Source organism: Balaenoptera acutorostrata, chromosome 20 (assembly GCF_949987535.1).
Source record: "Balaenoptera acutorostrata chromosome 20, mBalAcu1.1, whole genome shotgun sequence".
Classification (NCBI taxonomy): Eukaryota; Metazoa; Chordata; class Mammalia; order Artiodactyla; family Balaenopteridae; genus Balaenoptera; species Balaenoptera acutorostrata.
Window position 1 is genome coordinate 23,610,936 of NC_080083.1, and position 21,466 is coordinate 23,632,401.

General features: G+C 36.3%; 1 protein-coding gene across 5 annotated transcripts in view; it reads left to right on the forward strand.

The window, feature by feature from the left end:
* The window catches only part of BCAS3 (BCAS3 microtubule associated cell migration factor), a 577,971-nt gene that overhangs the window by 45,497 nt on the left and 511,008 nt on the right, over positions 1-21,466 (forward strand). For all 5 annotated transcript variants that reach the window (XM_057536260.1, XM_007190268.2, XM_057536261.1 and 2 more), the window contains exon 6: positions 1,440-1,521. In XM_057536260.1, the coding sequence (XP_057392243.1) occupies positions 1,440-1,521 (82 nt within the window). The remainder of the gene's footprint in view (positions 1-1,439; positions 1,522-21,466) is intronic.

The window sequence follows — 21,466 nt, forward strand, 5'->3', positions numbered from 1 at the left end:
GATGAAGAGTGGCCCCCGCTTGCCACAACTGGAGAAAGCCCTCGCACAGAAACGATGACCCAACACAGCCAAAATCAATCAATCAATCAATCAATCAAAAACATACGCATCTGATTCAAGATCCTCATTAAAAAAAAAAAAAAAGGAAGAAAAAAAAAAAAAAAAAAAAAAAAAAAGAAAATGTATTGGAAACTACAGTACCACTTATAGTAGTCTGGAAAGCCTTTCTTAACATTATGATTTAATATGTTCAGTATTTCAATTAGCAAATTGTTCTTTTGAACCACTAATTCTGAAAAGCAATTGTTTTCACACTTGACACAAATATTTGTCTACCTCTTTTACTTTGGGATTAATAGACTGCTGTACTGTTTATATCTGAGGAACAGACCTGATATGACTGAAAATGAACAGACATTCATACGTGTTTGATCTTTGTGTGTAATAAGAATAATGACATATAAAGATGCGTACATATTTTTTTATGCATAGAATACTGAAATTTAAAGCATCTTGAGGTCCTTTAGCACCTTTATTGTCTCAGCTTATAAATGCAAAGGAATATAGGCTTAGAGGAGGTAGGGGAAATGTGGAGATGTTGGTCAGACGGTGCAAAGTTGCAGTTTTGTAAGATGTACAAGTCGGGACGTAATGTTCAGGCATGATGACTGCAGTTAATAATACTGTATTGAAGACTGGAAAAATAGATTTCAGATACTCTTATCACACACAGAAGGTAACTCTGAGGAGGTGACTCTGGTAATCATTTCACTATATATATGTATATCAAATCTTCATGTTGTATACCTAAATGTATACAATATTTACTAAAATATATTTAGAAAAGAAAATAAGTAATAAAAGTTTATAGAGGTTAAATGATTTACTCAACGTGGTTAACAGCTAGGGTTGCAGAAGCATAGCTGGCACCTAGGTCATTTACCCTCCACCTCAGTGTTCTTTGCAACATGTTTTGCTCTTTTTCATCTATAACAATTTGCGAAAGTTACTACAACATTTAAGTTCTGCTTTTCAGAATGCTAAGAATGTTTATGTTTTTCTTACATGGTAAACTTAATACTACTAAAAAAAAATCAGAGTTGCTTTACTCTAAAATGGAAGGCAGTCATACAGGAACCGAGCAGACTTTAATAAACTGGTAGTTTATTAAAGATAAAAATTATAGGTTTTCAGAACAGACCTTTTATTTTCCTATTCATATTAAGTGCATGCTCTTATAATTTTCTAAAAATATTTATGATAATTTAAGGTATTAATATACTTAATGTGTATGGTCAGCCATAAATGGGTGTGTGAACGTACATATACTACATTTCAGACCAAAAATTGTGATAAAAATTTAGGAGATCTTGTTTTTGTATAATAATGTTCTGACCTGTGTTTTCATTTACTGAATTTTTTTTTTCTGTCTTCTGCAGATCAGTGGGGAAGCACAGGAGCTTTTTTCTGTTCGACATGGCCCAATTCGAGCAGCTAGAATCTTGCCTGCTCCACAGTTTGGTGAGTGTAGCCCTTAAGAAGAGACAAATCATTCAGAAAGAGGTTTCTCTTCTACTGGTCTTGGACATCAGACAGCAAGAATGATAACTAAAGTCTGTTTTCCTCCAGGTGTCCATACTCCTTCCCCTCCTCCCTCCAAGATAAACTCTTAGTTCTGTCAGTTGAGATGGAAATAGGTAATCTTAACCAATTCAGTATGGCCATTCACTTTCTGCCGCGGTTTTGATTTATCTTCGTCCTCTTTGATCTCCATTTAGTTTCTGACTTTGCTGGCTCTTTCTTGAAGCCCTCTTCTCTCTTGGTTTTCATGGCGGTGCTCTTCCCAGATCCCTTCCTTGCTGACTGTGCCGCTTTTGTTCTGTTTCTGGTTCAGCTTACTTCTGTGGGTATTCCCCAAGTCTCTGTTGTCTTCAGTGTCTTTGCTCCTCTCAGTTATACTTACTGCCTTGAAGAGCTTGGTTTTCACCATTATCTCGATTGTAGATGAGTCTGCTGTCTGTATTTACAGCTATGGCAGAAGTACAGTTTCGGGCTTTTGACCTTGGATCTCCGCTTTAATAATGAAAACTTCTTAATGTTGTATGTAACTATTATGTATTTTTAAAATTAAAAAACCAGATATATGGTTAAATTACATCTGCTATTTGGAAGCGTAAATAATTCCCAACTCTTTAATGATCTGAGCTTTCTAAGGGTTGTATTTTCTCTTTAATTTGCCTATGTTCACTCAGTAATGCTTTTGTATGTGCACTAAAAACAATCATATTAATATCATTTACATAATTAAAAAAGAGGATATTAAAATATTTTAATGCTGTTATATTTTTAAAGTTTGTACAGAAGTTGGGAAATCTTCCTGTTAATACTTCCTTCTACAGTTATTTCTGTAAATTGGTGAGAATGATGTTTATTAAAATGTACTACTATTTGCATAGCTAATGTTAGGGATTAATTTAATTATTAAATCTACTCAATTGAAATGGTAAGGGTGGAGGTAATAAGGCAACAATATCCTGCTGTCACATGGAGATTTTTCCTTGTTATTGAACTGTATGGCATCTACAGTTATCAGCTTCGTCTCTGCTTTACACTCTCTTTCTGTTTACTGTTGCATTTGTGTTTTGGTGAAATTTTTGACAAAGAAGATTGTTTTGGAATAACCAGCCTCACTGGATGGTTGGAATCAAGAAGAACTTTATTGCTAAAGGGCTCTGCCATGTCTTTGTTTCTTTTGTATGTAATTCACAGAGGCAGATTTTTCTCCTTTCATTTCAGTTATGAAGTTCTTTATGTCAATTATGTATTTTTTATTTATTTATTTTTTAAAAATTTATTTTATTTATTTATTTATTTTTGGCTGTGTTGGGTCTTTGTTGCTGCGAGAGGGCTTTCTCTAGTAGCGGGCGGGGGCTACTCTTCGTTGAGGTGCGCGGGCTGCTCATTGCGGGGGTGTCTGTTGTTGCGGAGCACGGGCTCTAGGCACGTGGGCTTCAGTAGTTGTGGATCTTGGGCTCTAGAGCTCAGGCTCAGTAGCTGTGGTGCACGGACTTAGTTGCTCTGCGACATGTGGGATCTTCCCGGACCAGGGCTCAAACCCGTGTCCCCTGCATTGGCAGGCGGATTCTCAACCACTGCTCCACCAGGGAAACCCTATTTATTTTTTATATTTTAATTTTTTTTGGCCGCACTGCATGGCTTGTGGGATCTTAGTTCCCCGACCAGAGATGGGACCTTGGCCCCATGTGGTGGAAGCACGGAGTCCTACCCACTGGACTGCCAAGGAATTCCCCTCTTTATGCCAATTATTAATGTTCAGCTTTTCTCAAATTTTTTACTTTGGGCAGAACTATATGAGAGAGTATAAAGCTTTAAAAGCTAATATTGCTAGTAGAATTTGAGTTTGTTTAATTTACTTTGTCTAATTAAAAGAAAGATTTCTCTATCCACTATAATATACATTTATTTATTTATTTATTTAATTTAAAAAATTTTTTGGCCGCATTGGGTCTTCGTTGCTGCACGTGGGCTTTCTCTAGTTGCAGCGAGCGGGTGCTACTCTTCATCGTGGTGGCTTCTTTTGTTGCGGAGCACGGGCTCTAGGTGTGTGGGCTTCAGTAGTTGCAGCACGTGGACTCCAGTACTTGTGGCACACGGGCTCTGTAGCTGTGGCTTGTGGGCTCTAGAGCACGAGCTCAGTAGTTGTGGTGCACGGGCTTAGTTGCTCTGTGGCATGTGGGATCTTCACGGACCAGGGATCGAACCCATGTCCCCTGCGTTGGCAGGCATATACTTAACCACTGTGCCACCAGGGAAATCCAACTATAATATACTTTTACATGCCCTATAAGATACTTTAAATATACTTTTTTTTAGATTTAAGATGTAATTTCACAAAACTAAATGTTGTATAACTTGCAGAAATTATGTGTTACTTTTATTGTATTTAATTTTTTAGATTTGTTTTCATCAAACATGCAACTGATCAGATAAAATTTGTAACGGAAAATAGAATACGCCTTTCCTCTCTTCTGCCCGTTTTGCTTTTGCACTCACTTTGGTGGAATAAGTCCTTTGGTAGCTTCCTGAAAAGGGATGTGTGGTAGATCTTGTTTGTCTGAAGATGTCTTTATTTTTCTTTAATTCTTGATTGTTAATTTGGGTAAGAAATACTTGTTTGTAAGTAATGTTACTTCAGAAATTTGAAGGTATTGATCTAGTGTTATGGTTAAATAATCTTAAGCCATTTTGATACCTTTTTCTTTGTATATGGCTTGTTTTTTTCTCAGGAGCTAATAGAATGTTGGCTTTGTTCCCAGTGTTCCAAAACTTTGCAGTGTTGTTTCTTGGTTCATATGTTATTCTGGGCCTCTTCGATGTAGAAATGCAAGTAGTATAGTTATGAAAAAATTCTTTTTCTTTTTTTTAAAATATCTTTATTGGAGTATAATTGCTTTACAATGTTGTGTTAGTTTCTGCTGTACAACAAAGTGAATCAGCTATATGTATACATAGATCCTCATATGCCCTCCCTCTTGAGCCTCCCTCCCACCCTCCCTATCCCACCCCTCTAGGTTGTCACAAAGCATCGAGCGAGAAAATTCTTTAAACTACTTTTTTGATGGTTTCTTCTCTTAAATTTTCCATGTTCTCTCTTTCTGGTACTTGTATTATTTGGCTGTTATATCCCCTAGAATGATTAATTAAAAAATAATTTCATCCCTGTTCTTTTTGGGAGATTGTCTCAATATGGAACACTAACTCTTCTTGAATAATTCTTTTCTGGGATGTCCCTGGTGGTCCAGTGGTTAAAACTCTGTGCTTTCAATGCAGGGCGTGCGGGTTCAATCCCTGGTCAGGGAACTAAGATCCCACATGCCTTGCGGTGTGCCCCACCCCCTCACAAAATGATTCTTTTCTGCTGTCTTTTTTTCTTAACCTCTCCTCATGCCCAACACCTCCCTGCCTCCCTTCTTCCCTCTTTCCCTCCCTCCCTGTTTTTCTTTCTTGGTGTAATTTACATGTAAATATTACCAAATAGAATCCAGTGATCCATAAAAAATTTATACATCAGAACCAAGTAAAAGATATTCCAAGAATACAAGATCGGTTAACATTTTGAAAATAAATCAGTGTAATTCACCATATTAGTAGAATGAAGAAGAAAACACAGTTGATCACCTCAATAGAAGTGGAAAAAAACTTTGGCAAAATTTAATAGCCATTTGGGATTAAAAAAAAGCTTTTAGCAAATTAGGAGTAGAAAGAAACATCCTCAGTATGCTAAAGATAATCTATAAAACAATCTATAGCCAACATTATAATCAGTAATGATATATTAAATATTATACTTTCTTACTGAGTTTGGGATGGATCCTATCACTACTTCTATTCACCATTGAATTCAAGTCCTAGCCATTACAATAAGGCAAGAAAAATGAATAAGAGATGTAAATATTAGAAGGAAAGGTGTAAAATCATCTTATTCATAGATAATTTGATTGTATATTTAGAAAATACAAAACAATCTACAAACCATTAGAATTAAGAAGTGATTTTTTAAAAAAATTAATTATTTAATTAATTTACTTTTGGCTGTGTTGGGTCTTCGTTGCTGTGTGCGGCCTTTCTCTAGTTGCGGCGAGCGGTGGCTACTCTTTGTTGTGGTGTGTGGGCTTCTCTTTGCAGTGGCTTCTCTTGTTGTGGAGCACAGGCTCTAGGCGTGCGGGCTTCAGTAGTTGTGGCTTGTGGGCTCTAGAGTGCAGGCTGAGTAGTTGTGGCTCACGGGCTTAGTTGCTCTGCAGCATGTGGGATCTTCCTGGACCAGGGCTTGAACCCATGTCCCCTGCATTGGCAGGCGGATTCTTAACCACTGCCTCACCAGGGAAGCCCCAATTAATAAGTCATTAATAAGAGCTGTTGCAAAAATCCTCAGGAAAATACTAGCAAACAGAATCCAATAGCACATTAAAAGGATCATGCACCATGATCAAGTGGGATTTATCCCAGGAATGCAAGGATTCTTCAATATATGCAAATCAATCAATGTGATACACCATACTAACAAATTGGAGGATAAAAACCATATGATAATCTCAGTAGATGCAGAAAAAGCTTTTGACAAATTCAACATCCATTTATGATAAGAACTCTCTAGAAAGTAGGCATAGAGGGAACCTACCTCAACATAATAGAGGCCATATATGACAAACACACAGCCAACATTGTTCTCAAGGGTGAAAAACTGAAACCATTTCCTCTAAGGTCAGGAGCAAGACAAGGTTGCGCATTCTCACCACTGTCATTCAACATAGTTTTGGAAGTGTTAGCCACAGCAATCAGAGAAGAAAAAGAAATAAAAGGAATCCAAATCGGAAAAGAAGAAGTAAAACTGTCACTGTTTGCAGATGACATGATACTATGCATAGAGAATCCTAAAGATGCTACCAGAAAACTACTAGAGCTAATCAATGAATTTGGTAGAGTAGCAGGATACAAAATTAATGCACAGAAATCTCTTACATTCCTATACACTAATGATGAAAAATCTGAACGGGAAATTAAGGAAACACTCCCATTTACAACTGCAACAAAAAGAATAAAATACCTAGGAATAAACCTACCTAAGGAGACAAAAAGATCTGTATGCAGAAAAGTATAAGACACTGATGAAAGAAATTAAAGATGATACAAACGGATGGAGAGATACACCATGTTCTTGGATTGGAAGAATCAACATTGTGAAAATGACTATACCACCCAAAGCAATATACAGATTCAGTGCAATCCCTATCAAACTACCACTGGCATTTTTCACAGAACTATAACAAAAAACTTCACCATTTGTATGGAAACACAAAAGACCCCGAATAGTCAAAGCAATCTTGAGAAAGAAAAAAGGAGCTGGAGGAATCAGGCTCCCGGACTTCAGACTGTACTACAAAGCTACAGTAATCAAGACAGTATGGTACTGGCACAAACACAGAAATATAGATCAGTGGAACAGGATAGAAAGCCCAGAGATAAACCCATGCACATATGGTCACCTTATCTTTGATAAAGGAGGCAAGACTATACAGTGGAGAAAAGACAGCCTTTTCAGTAAGTGGTGCTAGGAAAACTGGACAGCTACATGTAAAAGAATGAAATTAGAACACTCCCTAACACCATACATAAAAATAAACTAAAAATGGATTAAAGACCTAAATGTAAGGCCAGACACTATCAAACTCTTAGAGGAAAACAGGCAGAACACTCTATGATATAAATCACATCAAGATCCTTTTTGACCCACCTCCTAGAGAAATGGAAATAAAAACAAAAATAAATAAATGGGACCTAATGAAACCTAGAAGCTTTTGCACAGCAAAGGAAACCACAAACAAGACGAAAAGACAACCCTCAGAATGAGAGAAAATATTTGCCAACGAAGCAACTGACAAAGGATTAATCTCCAAAATTTACAAGTAGCTTATGCAGCTCAATATCAAAAAAACAAACAGCCCAATCCAAAAATAGGCAGAAGACCTAAATAGACATTTCTCCAAAGAAGATAAACAGATTGCCAACAAACACATGAAAAGATGCTCAACATCACTAATCATTAGAGAAATGCACATCTACATTTGCAAACTACAATGAGGTATCACCTCACACCGGTCAGAATGGCCATCATCAAAAAATTTACAAACAGTGCTGGAGAGAGTGTGGAGAAAAGGGTAACCTCTTGCACTGTTGGTGGGAATGTAAATTGGTACAGCCACTATGGAGAACAGTATGGAGGTTCCTTAAAAAACTAAAACTAGAACTACCATATGACCCAGCAATCCCAGTACTGGGCATATACCCTGAGAAAACCATAATTCAAAAAGAGTCATGCACCACAATGTTCACTGCAGCGCTATTTACAATAGCCAGGACATGGAAGCAACCTAAGTGTCCATTGACAGATGAATGGATAAAGAAGATGTGGCACATATATACAATGGAATATTACTCAGCCATAAAAAGAAACGAAATTGAGTTATTTGTAGTGAGGTGGATGAACCTAGAGTCTGTCATGTCATACAGAATGTATAAGTCAGAAAGAGAAAAACAAATACCGTATGCTAACACATATATATGGAATCTAAAAAAAAAAAAAAAAGGTTCTGATGAACCTAGGGGCAGGACAGGAATAAAGACACAGACATAGAGAATAGACTTGAGGACACGGAGAGGGGGAAGGGTAAGCTGGGACAAAGTGAGAGAGTGGCATGGACATATATACACTACCAAATGTAAAATAGATAGCTAGTGGGAAGCAGCTGCATCGCACAGGCAGATCAGCTTGGTGCTTTGTGACCACCTAGAGGGGTGGGATAGGGAGGGTGGGAGGGAGACGCAAGAGGGAGGGGGTATAGGGATATACGTATGCATATAGCTGATTCACTTTGTTATACAGCAGAAACTAACACACCACTGTGAAGCAATTATACTCCAATAAAGATGTTAAAAAAAAAATAGAGCTGTTGCATACCAGATTCATTAGATCTTTGGTGAACTGATGCCCTTACAGTGTATTTTTCCAGCATTATTTTCAGCCGTCACCAGTAACCCCTCTCTAAGCCTTCCTCTCCCCAACAACACTCACTCCTTTGTGATAGTTTTATTGAACTTTCGTTTCCTCAAATGATCCATCTTCTTTCTTTCAGACCTTTTCATTTGCTATTTCCTCTTCTAGAATACTCATGTCCTAACCCTTCTTTCTTGTTATCCAATGTCAGTAGTATGTGCTCCCATAGGATTTACTGGTTTTTTATTTTAGTTGCTCAGTTGCCTCTTTTTTTTTTTTTTTCCAAACATCTTTATTGAAGTATAATTGCCTTACAATAGTGTGTTAGCTTCTGCTTTATAACAAAGTGAATCAGTTATACATGTACAATATGTTCCCATTTCTCTTCCCTCTTGCATCTCCCTCCCTCCCACCCTCCCCATCCCACCCCTCTAGGTGGTCACAAAGCACCGAGCTGATCTCCCTGTGCTATGCGGCTGCTTCCCACTAGTTATCTATTTTACATTTGGTAGTGTATATATGTCCATGACACTCTCTTACCCTGTCACATCTCACCCCACCCCCTCCCCATATCCTCAAGTCCATTCTCTAGTAGGTCTGTGTCTTTATTCCCGTCTTGCCACTAGGTTCTTCATGGCCTTTTTTTTTTTTTTTTTTCCCCTTAGATTCCGTATATATGTGTTAGCATACTGTATTTGTTTTTCTCTTTCTGACTTACTTCACTCTGTATGACAGACTCTAACTCCATCCACCTCATTACAAATACCTCCATTTCATTTCTTTTTATGGCTGAGTAATATTCCATTGTATATATGTGCCACATCTTCTTTATCCATTCATCTGTCGATGGACATTTAGGTTGCTTCCATGTCCTGGCTATTGTAAATAGAGCTGCAATGAACATTTTGGTACATGACTCTTTTTGAATTATGGTTTTCTCAGGGTATATGCCCAGTAGTGGGATTGCTGGGTCGTATGGTAGTTCTATTTGTAGTTTTTTAAGGAACCTCCATACTGTTCTCCATAGTGGCTGTATCAATTTACATTCCCACCAACAGTGCAAGAGTGTTCCCTTTCCTCCACACCCTCTCCAGCATTTATTGTTTCTAGATTTTTTGATGATGGCCATTCTGACCGGTGTGAGATGATATCTCATTGTAGTTTTGATTTGCATTTCTCTAATGATTAATGATGTTGAGCATTCTTTCATGTGTCTGTAGGCCATCAGTTGCCTCTTAATTGCTAGGTTTGTAGGCTGTTTTCATATCTTCAGTACCTAACAGAGTACTTGATACAAGGTGTTAATAAATATTTGAATGTTGCTGCATGGTATAATGTTTTGAAGGTTATGATCTAGAAGAAAAGCAAGTTCCCTTTCTGTAGGTGATTCTGTGCAAAGTCTGTCTCTTAACTAAAAGCGGAAAAACTGAAGGATTTGGATGTTCTTTTACACTGTGGAAGGTCATTATTGTATTTAATGGGCATTTACTCCTAACGACACAGTTTGTACTTCCCTATATTTTCATGGTCACTAACAATAATTGATTACGTTTTTAATGAACCTATACTTGCTTTAGAATTGTTTTCAGTGCAGTCTTCCAGGAAGCTATGACCAATCAATTGGTATTCTCATGTCAGATAAAAGCTGTTATTTGTTATCTTTCAAATCTGTCTTTTTAGAACTTAATTCCAAGTAAATTCTTCTTACTTGTTACTCTCAGGAGCCATAGTGGTTTTTAGTAACTCAGTACCTCACTTGTGAAATAGAATATAGCAATATGTGTGATTTAATATATAAGTTAAATTTAATATAAGTTAAAAATTTTATATGACTATAGATTTTGTGCTAATAATGCTTATTTCCAAGGAATGGGATCATAGGACACATACATTTTAATATGTTTTAAATTTCTTAATATAAAGACCATACAATTAATTCTAACCAGTTAAAGTATTCATTATAAAAATTCAAGGAATACTGAAATGTAGAAAATGAAAATTCACATGATTCTGTTATTAGAGATAAACCCAGGTTACCTCTTTACTTTCCTTCTTTTCTCTCTTTACTCAGATACTGAGCATGTATTGACAGCTTAGAGTATGCATTTCCTGTTTTTTTCCCCCTAAACTATTCATACATGAATGAAAGTAACTTGTAGTAGTATGTCCAGGACCTGATTCAAGTTCTTTACATGTATTATATGTATTTGCTATTGATGTGTATATGTAGGTTTTTTCATAACAGTTTATATTATGAATGTCTTTCCATTTCAAAACTTATTTCAACATTGCTAAAAATTATGTCATTCCATTGTATAAACATTTATATTAATTTTAACCTTTTCCCTATAACAGGTTATGTTGTTATATGCTTCTGTATATGTACATTTAAAAAATACACAAGGAATTATAAATATTTTTAGGATAATTCCTAGAAGGGGAATTACTGGGTAAAAGAATGTATACATGTAAAATGTTGATACACGTTGTAAAATTGCTTCTCAGAGAGAGTATGTTGTCATTTATATATGAGAATTCCTTTTTTTCCCCAATTCTGTCCTCTGCTGGCTATTATGAATCTTTTCAGTCTTGGCCTATGTGATGGAGGAAAATCCTATTCTTGCAATTTTTCTGTCTTTGAGTGCTAGGGAGATTAGAAAAATCTTCCTATTTTTACTGTTTAGTCTCATAATACCATGCTTGTTTGTACTCTTTGCTCTTCTCTTATTGATTTCAGCTCTCTACTAGATTATTATTAGTGAAATATTATCATGGATATGTGTCCTGTAGACTTCCTGTGTAGTTTGCAACCTATCTTGTTATTTGGTGAAATCTATCAGTTTTTTATGTTATATATATTTAGTTTCACAAAAAGAAAAACTTTGTATATTTTACCATGTCTTATTTCAAATCATGACTCTCTTTGAATGTTGTATTTTTTGTCTTTTTGTAATTTGTTTTCTTTTTCTATTATATCTTCCTGATTGTTTCTTGCCAACCTCTGATTTTCATAGCTTTTGGGGGAAATTTCTCCTTTATTATGGTCTTTCCCTTACTATAATATGTTCCTTTGGAATCACAGAAACAGTGATTTATTAATCATTGCATTCTCTGCAGTGCCTTGCATAATATGTGGAATATATATGGGTGGTGCCCCAAATGAATTTATCCAGTATTTTATAAAAGAGAAACTAGAGCTCCACTTTTGTAGAGTTTTTTTTTCTTTTTTTTTTTTTAGTCATTTATCAGTGACCAAATGGAGAGTGCCGCTTTTGACTCTGAGTTTATAACTCTATTAGGAATTATCTTAGCCTTGTGCTTATGCTGTTTGCTTATTGATTATGGAGTAGACGATCATTTTGGCCTCTCACCTGAACCAGATTTCTTAGAAATGCAGATTGAACCTTACTCGTTATCCTTAGGAGTCCAGTATACTGAGTATCTGAACTTCCTTGTTTTAGAGCAAATTCTTATAAACTAGCGCCTTTACTCTGGGAATAGACGGACTCTGGAGATACAGTTTCCTCAAGTGCCTGTGAACCAAAATCCTAGTACTCATCCAAAACACTGGGTAGCCAACTTGGCTTATTCCTTCTAGATTATTTTGTTATTACATACTACTGGAAAGGTACTATTGTTTTTTGTTCTGCTGTGCACGGAATTCACAGTTTCACACCTTAAAATATTGAAAGGTTTTAAAATAACCCCAAGATCCAACCCATTTTTCCCTTACTGGAGCGTAAATGCCGTGTATTTTCTGAAGCTTGTAATACTGTAAACAGCCCACCCATGCAGTCAATAATACTAATTGTTGCTGCCTTTTTATGATATGAATGGCTTAAGTTATTTTCTAGAAGCAAATATGAGTAGAACACCTTTAGAATTGTTAAACTTTTTCTCATTTTCTTTTTTTTGGGGGGGGTATATTTTCATATAGGGTGCACTTTCTGTGTGTTGAATTTTCATTACTTTTCTCAATGTACAAGTTACCTCTTTCATCCTCTTCAAACAAGTTAAATGTGGCTTTTGTCACATTCAAGGAAGAGCTCTTTGATTTGTTCAGTCATATCAATTCAGAAATTCTGCTTAATTTTTCCAGAACGGTTTGCCATAATTTTTTTTTACTGTAAAAATTTAATAACTATGGTTAAACAAGTAAATCTTTACACACACTCACAGTCTGTTCATCCAAAACACTAGCAACCTTCCAAAAGTAGGCCAACTGACATTTGCTTACAGTCATCACCAGTATTTTGCAAAGAGGAAACAGGCTTATCGACATTTTAAATGGCCAAACTATGAGATTTAGGGCTTCCCTAATGTTTTCTGCTCTAATTACTTCTCAGTTTGCTTTGTGTATGTTTTTCGTAACACCTAGTCCTTATCAGTGGAGCCTTTATTACTTGGGATCATTTAGATTTTTACAAAATTTTGCTAAGCCCATTATTCAGATAAATTATAACTTGGGAACATTTGTTCTCTTCACTATCAATTTCTTTAATACTTTTGGTCAGAGAACAGTGTTTCTAATAGAGAATGTTTGCTTTAGAAGTGCTGCTTTTTTAGTTTAAAAGTTTTTTTTTAGTTTTTGGAGATGTCATGGTATTAGAGAAATTGATTTAAGAGTATTCGCAGTTTATACCTAAATATTTGATCCCTGTAGTTAGGGACTTTTCATATGAGTGCTATCGTGAATGGGAAGTATACTGAACAGAAAAGAGAGGAAATAAATCGATAAATCAAGTGTATAATGTTGCTTAGTATTTTTCAGATGAAATTCTAGGTTGATAATAAACATTATCACCACTTTACCGCTGTCCTGCAAGGTGAATGCCATGACACATAGCTGATAAGTGATCCAGCTGGAAATTGAACTTTAAAGCTCGCTCCTTAATCATTTAGGCCTCACTGTCTCCCATTATATGATTTTTCCATTATTACAGGGAAGCACTTTTACCAAATCCAGGTGTTTCTAGGCTGTGTCTCTGACAGCGGGAATCAAACAGTTGTGTATCAGTTGAAATGTGTAAAAAGTATCTCTGTTTCTCTGTGTTTTCATCCACTTTTGAAGGTCTAAAGTATCTTCAGTTGTGTCTTTATTATATTTGGAGCCCTTGGTTGTTTAGTCTAGTGGTGAAGAGCATTGAAAATAGTCAATATCGGGACCAATATATAGGAAAGCTATTATCCTACATTAGTGTATTTAAAATTTTAAGCTGTTGGGATAAAGTATGTCACAGAGACAGCTGTAATCTATTTAAGTTACATTCACCCTAAATTAAATCAGCCCTTTAAAAGAAACGTTGGTTCCCTTTACAGGACTTGGTATAAACTATTAAAAGTACATCAAAAGGATTAGTGACGGATATCTCGAATCAGATAAAAACAAAGGTGTAACATGAAGCAACTAAATTACATGTGAGCTTAATGATTCTGACCCAAATAAACAGACTTGTAATGGAGATGCTGATTATTATCAGTACAGCTTAAATGCTTTTTCACTTTAGAACTGTAAAGAAGATTGTAGGTGTCTTAGTGAATTGGACAAATTATGGTCTTGGAAATCTGTGTTTATTTATCACAACACATTCCTAGGTGTGAAAATGAAAACTCATAGTTTTCTAAATGATAGTTATTTTAAAGTAAGTCTTTTAGGGACTTCCCTGGTGGTCCAGTGGCTAAGACTCCACGCTCCCAATGCAGGGAGCCTGGGTTCCATCCTTGGTCAAGGAACTAGATCCCACATGCTGCAACTAAGAGTTTGTATGCCGCAGCTAAACATCCTGCGTGCTGCAATTAAAACCCAACACAGCTAAATAAATAATATATATGAAAGCTTTTTTTTTTTTAACATCTTTATTGGAGTATAATTGCTTTACAATGGTGTGTTAGTTTCTGCTTTATAACAAAGTGAATCAGTTATACATATACATATGTTCCCATATCTCTTCCCTCTTGCGTCTCCCTCCCTCCCACCCTCCCTATCCCACCCCTCTAGGTGGTCACAGAGCACCGAGCTGATCTCCCTGTGCTATGCGGCTGCTTCCCACTAGCTATCTATTTTACGTTTGCTAGTATATATATGTCCATGCCACTCTCTCACTTTGTCACAGCTTACCCTTCCCCCTCCCCATATCCTCAAGTCCATTCTCTCCTAGGTCTGTGTCTTTATTCCCGTCTTGCCCCTAGGTTCTTCATGACCTTTCTTTTTTTCTTCTTAGATTCCATATATATGTGTTAGCATACGGTATTTGTTTTTCTCTTTCTGACTTACTTCACTCTGTATGACAGACTCTAGGTCCATCCACCTCACTACAAATAACTAAATTTCGTTTCTTTTTATGGCTGAGTAATATTCCATTGTATATATGTGCCACATCTTTATCCATTCATCTGTTGATGGACACTTAGGTTGCTTCCATGTCCTGGCTATTGTAAATAGAGCTGCAATGAACATTTTGGTACAAGACTCTTTTTGAATTACGGTCTTCTCAGGGTATATGCCCAGTAGTGGGATTGCTGGGTCATATGGTAGTTCTGTTTTTAGTTTTTTAAGGAACCTCCATACTGTTCTCCATAGTGTCTGTACCAATTTACATTCCCACCAACAGTGCAAGAGGGTTCCCTTTTCTCCACACCCTCTCCAGCATTTATTGTTTGTAGATTTTTTGATGATGGCCATTCTGACCAGTGTGAGATGATATCTCATTGTAGTTTCGATTTGCATTTCTCTAATGATTAATGATGTTGAGCATTCTTTCGTGTGTTTGTTGGCAATCTGTATATCTTCTTTGGAGAAATGTCTATTTAGGTCTTCTGCCCATTTTTGGATTGGGTTGTTTGTTTTTTTAATATTGAGCTGCATGAGCTGTTTATATATTTTGGAGGTTAATGGGACACATCTTTTCATATGCTTATTTGCCATCTATATGTCTTCTTTGGTGAGGTATCTGTCAGATCTTTAGCCGAGGTTGTTTCTTTTCTTGTTGTTGAGTTTTAAGAGCTCTTTGTATATTTCAGATAACTGTGCATGTGTATAATATTTTTTCCCAGTCCATGGCTTGTCTTATTCTCCTCACAGTGTCTCTTGTAGAGCATATTCAAATGTTTTTTTCCTCTTCCCTACATGTATTTTAGCTTACTTGATGCTGTCTCACAACTCACTGATGCTGTGTTCATTATTTTCCTGTCTTTTTTTTCCCCTTTTGTGTTTCCAGTTTTTGTGCAGTATCTAATATATCATTACCTATCAAGTGTATTTTTCATTTCAGACACTGCATTTTTCATTTTTAGAAGTTGTGTGTGTGTGTGTGTTTCTGTATGGAGAGATCTCCCATGTATTTTTTTTTAATATTTATTTATTTAGGCTGCGCCAGGCCTTAGTTGTGGCATGCGGGATCTTTAGTTGCGGCATGCAGACTCTTAGTTGCAGCATGCATGCAGGATCTAGTTCCCTGACCAGGGATCGAACTCAGGGCCCCTGCATTGGGAACATGGAGTCTTAGCCACTGGACCACCAGGGAAGTCCCTCCCATGTCTTTTTAACATGTTCACATTCTCTTCTACCTTCTTGAGTAAATGGAGTATGTTTATCAGAGAGTTTAAATGTCAGCCTGTTCTATGGCAAGATATACTGTGTTTGTGGATTGGAAGAATTAAAATTGGTAAAATGACCATGCTACCCAAAGCAATCTATAGATTCAGTGCAATACCTGTCACAATACCAATGACATTTTTCACAGAACTAGGACAAGTAATTTTAAAATATGTATAGAAACACAAATGACCTTGAATAGCCAAAACAATCTTGAGAAAGAAGAACAGAGCTGGAGGTATCACACTTGCTGACTTCAGACTATACTACAAAGCTTCAGTAATACAAACAGTATGGTACTGGCACAAAAACAGACATAGATCAGTGGAACAGAATAAAGAGCCCAGAAATAAACCCATGCATTTTTGGTCAGTTGATCTGTGACAAAGGAGGCAGGTACATACAGTGGAGTAAAGATAGTCTCTTCAATAAGTGGCACTGGGAAAACTGGACAGCTACATGTAACAGAATGAAATTAGAACATTTTCTCACACCATATACAAAAGTAAGCTCAAAATGGATTAAAGACCTAAATGTAAGACTCGAAATCATAAACATTCCTTGACATAAAGTGTAGCAATATTTTTTGTATTTGTCTCCTAAAGTAAAGGAAATAGAAGCAAAAATAAACAAATGGGACCTAATTAAACTTAAAGGCTTTTGCACAGCAAAGGAAACCATTGACGAAATGAAAGAAAACCTACTGAATGGGAGAAAATGCAATGATATGACTGATAAGGGGTTAATATCTAAAATATATAAACAGCTCATACAACTCAACATCAGAAAAACAAACAGCCCCATTAAAAAATGGACAGAAGACCTGAATAGACATTTTCTCAAAGAAGATGTACAGATGGCCAACAGGCACATGAAAAGATACTCAACATCATTAATCATCAGAGAAATGCAAATCGAAACCAGAAAACCTCATGCCTCTCAGAATGGCTGCCATCAAAAATGCCACAAATAACAAATGTTGGTGAGAAAAGGGAATCCTTGTACACTGTTGGTGGGAATGTAAGTTGGTGCAGCCACTATGGAGAACAGTATGGAGGTTCCTCAAAAAACTAAAAATAGAACTACCATATGATCCAGCAATTCCACTCCTAGGTATATATCCAGAAAAACAAAATAAAACAAAAACACTAATTCAAAAAGATTCATGCACCCCAGTGCAGTGTTCTCAGCAGCACTATTTATAGTAGCCAAGATACAGAAACAACCTAAGTGTCCATCAACAGATGAATGGTTACGGAAGATGTGGATATACATGTACACACACACACACGCACACACACACACACACACACACACACACACACACACAATGAAATTTTGCCATTTGCAGCAACATGATTGGACTTAGAGGGTATTATGCTTAGTGAAATAAGTCAGACAGAGAAGACAAATGCTATACAATACCACTTCTATCTGGAATCTAAAAAATACAATAGTGAATATAACAAAAAAGAAGCGGACTTACAGATATAGAGAACAAACTAGTGGTTACCAGTGGGGAGGGGCAAGATAAGGTTAGGGGATTAAGAGTTACAAACTATTAGGTATAAAATAAGCTGCAAGGAGATACAAACTACTGTATATAAAATAGGTAAACAACAAGGTCCTACTGTATAGCACAGGGAACTATATTCAGTATCTTGTAATAAACTATAAGGGAAAAGAATCTGAAAAAGAATATGTATATATATGTATATATAACTGAATCACTTTGCTGCACACCAGAAACTAACACAACATTGTAAATCAACTATACTTCAATTTAAAAAAATTAAGCTACAAAGATATATTGTACAGCATGGGGAATATAGCCAATATTTTATAATTATATTGTGAATCACTATATTTTGAATCACTGTGTTGTACCCCTGAAACTTATATAATGTTGTAAATCTAGATTATCTCAAAAAAAAAAGTCAATCTGTTCTATCAATTGATTGATCTTCTAATTATGGGTCAGAATTTCTTGCTTATTTGCATGCTTTGAAACATTTCTTTGGATGCCACACTTTGTGAATTTATGTTGCTCAGGGCTGGTATTTTGTATTACTTTAAATATTGTTGGACTTGGTTCTGGGATATAGTCAAATTACTCAGTTTTGTTTTGTATGTCTGGGACAGTCTTTAGGGCGTGCGCTAACATTTTCTTAAAGGGTCAGCTAGGAAATATTTTAGGCTTGTGGGGTTTTATTTGTAGATAAAGAAAAATAAATTGGGTTTGGATTTTGTTTGCAGGATAGTTTAAATTTTAATGTGTCTTTGGAGAAGCTGAATCTTAGATCCTTTAAAAGGTGCAAGCATTTTTAGAGTTATTGTAGTTTTAATTGTGCTTTCTTCTCTCTGGTGCTAGATGTAGTAGAAAAAGAAAATGATAAAAACACCAAGGGATTCTTTTTTTCTTTTGATTTTGTGAATAGTTAAAGGAGGCTTGAACTTTCTCTCTCCTCTTACTATTATCAAGGGACTACTATGATTCTTGCCTTATAGAGAATGGTTTCTTTTTTTTTCTTTTTTCTTTGCCTGTGATGCTTTTAGTCTTAAAAAACAAGAGGACTGGGCCTCAGTTGTTATCATTTGAATATCTTCTTGGCACCTACTGTTTAACCTAGTTTTCACTGAAATTTTACCTCTTGTTGCTTTTATTGTGTCTTCCAGTTTTTATGTATGTATGTGTTCACTTTGGAAGTATTTTGGAATTTCTATTCTTTCACCTGTGGAACATGGAAAGAATCTGAGGCCAGGTGAATTTATCTAGCTTCATAGTTTACAGCAACAGCCAGACTCATGAACTAATCAAAACTCTCAAATTGTAAAATATGAAAATAAAAACTACAACTCTGTGTGTGTGTGTCTGCAAAGGAGTGAGAAGCACAAAATTTAGGAGAATGGCTCCCCAGCAGTGGGTGACTGACAGGGTTTAGGATGTATGAGTGTATGTTAGTAAATGGAAATTATTGGTAATGTTATACTTCTCATCTTGGGTGATGGGTTCATAGGTATTTATTATATTATTAAAATATAAAGAAGAGGTCCAAGCATTCAACGTTAAAGTGAAGCAAGAATTATTAATGGTCTAATTCTTTGTATTTGGGGCCTTAGGTGGAGAGGAGAAAGATGCAAGCAAGAGAAACCATATTCAGCAGTCTTCACTGGGTCAGAAGTGGAAATCAGAAATGAGAATTAAAAGTTTAGAGTGAAGGAATAAAAGAGAGGGATATTTCTCTTTGTATGTATTTTACCTTGGGAGATTTTCTTATATAAAGATGTGTTACTTAAAGATGCTAATATTTTAAATTTAACAGTATTAAATCAGTTCTGCATTTTCAAAGTACTGTACTTATATATTTTCTCTAACCAGAACATGACTGCAGCTAACATGTGCTCTTGGTATTTTTATTCATATATTGAACGGGCTACTGTAGTATGATCTCAAGTTAATCATCTAATCTACTATAGTTTTATACTATAGTTTTCTAGTCTTTCGAATGTAAATAATATCCTTCTTTTAAAATTTTTATTATTTATTTATTTATTTATTTATTAAATTTCTTTATTTTTTGGCTGCATTGGGTTTTCGTTGCTGGGAGCGGGCTTTCTCTAGTTGCGACGAGCGGGGGCTACTCTTTGTTGTGGTGTGCGGGCTTCTCATTGCAGTGGCTTCTCTTGTTGCAGAGCGTGGGCTCTAGGTGTGCAGGCTTCAGTAGTTGTGGCATGCAGGCTCAGTAGTTGTGGCCTGTGGGCTCTAGAGCGCAGCCTTAGTAGTTGTGGTGCACGGGTTTAGTTGCTCCACGGCATGTGGGATCTTCCCGGACCAGGGCTCGAACTTGTGTCCCCTGCATTGGCAGGCGGATTCTTAACCACTGTGCCCCCAGGGAAGTCCCCTAAAATTTTTTTAAAATTGAGGTATAGTTGATTTACAATGTTGTGTTAGTTTCTGGTATACAGCAAAGTGATTCAGTTATATATATTTGTATATATACATATTTTTTTCAGATTCTTTTCCATTATAGCTTATTACAAGATATTGAATATAGTTCCCTGTGCTATACAGTAGGATCTTGTTGTTTATCTATTTTATATATAGTAGTTTGTATCTGCTAATCTGAAAGTCCTAACTGTCCCCCACCCTTTCCCCTTTGGTAACCGAAGTTTGTTTTCTATGTCTGTGAGTCTGTTTCTGTTTTGTATATAGGTTCATTTGTATCATTTTTTGAGATTCCACATATAGGTGGTATCATATAATATTTGTCTTTCTCCGTCTGACTTCACTTAGTATGATAATCTCTAGGTCCATCCATGTTGCTGCAAATGGCATTATTTCATTCTTTTTTTATGGCCAAATAACATTTCATTGTACATATACACACACACATATACATATATATATGTGCCACATCTTCTTTGTCTATTCATCTGTTGATGGACAGTTAGGTTGCTTCCATGTCTTGGCTATTGTAAAACAGTGCTGCTATGAACGTGGGGGTGCATGTTTCTTTTTGAATTTTAATTTTGTCTGGATATATGCCCAGGAGTGGGATTGCTGGATCATACAGCAACTCTATTTTTAGTCTTTTGAGGAACCTCCATACTGTTTTCCATAGTGTACATGCCAAATCTGGTGTATGGTATGAGGGAGTGTTCTAACTTCATTGATTTACCCATGGCTATACAACTTTCCCAGTACCACTTGCTGAAGAGACTGTCTTTTCTCCATCGTATATTCTTGCCTCCTTTGTCAAAGATTAATTGATTGTAGGTGTGTAATAATATCCCTCTGTATCCTACTTCACAGAGCTATCATGAGGACAAATGAAGTAAACTATAATTTTTTTTTGGAAAATTTCCCTGCAAAAGTGACTAAAATGACCAGATGTCAAGAGGGCGCCCCGTGGCCTCCACTCCACCACTGGCAGGAGGGAGTAAGTGGCTCTAGAATTCTGGGTGTCTACCCCGTCACCATCTCCCTTTCCCCCTCTCATGGTACACTCACAGTGTTTCCATCACCGTCTAAGACCATGGGGACTTTTATCCTTGTTGACCTCAGTCACCATAGGAAGCCAAAGACCATCTCTCATCCTCACACTCTCCTCCAAACAGCATTCAGTTGTCAAACTTCTGAAATCTCTCTGTGGATTCCCCTACTCCCTCCACTACTCATCCCAACTCCTGAAGCCTTTTGACTGGGCCCTCTGGAAGTCACTGTCATCTGCAAAATTCCCTATATCCTCAACCTCTTTTGGAATGTTCTTTTCCTCTTGTTGCAGTTTTCATTAGTTATT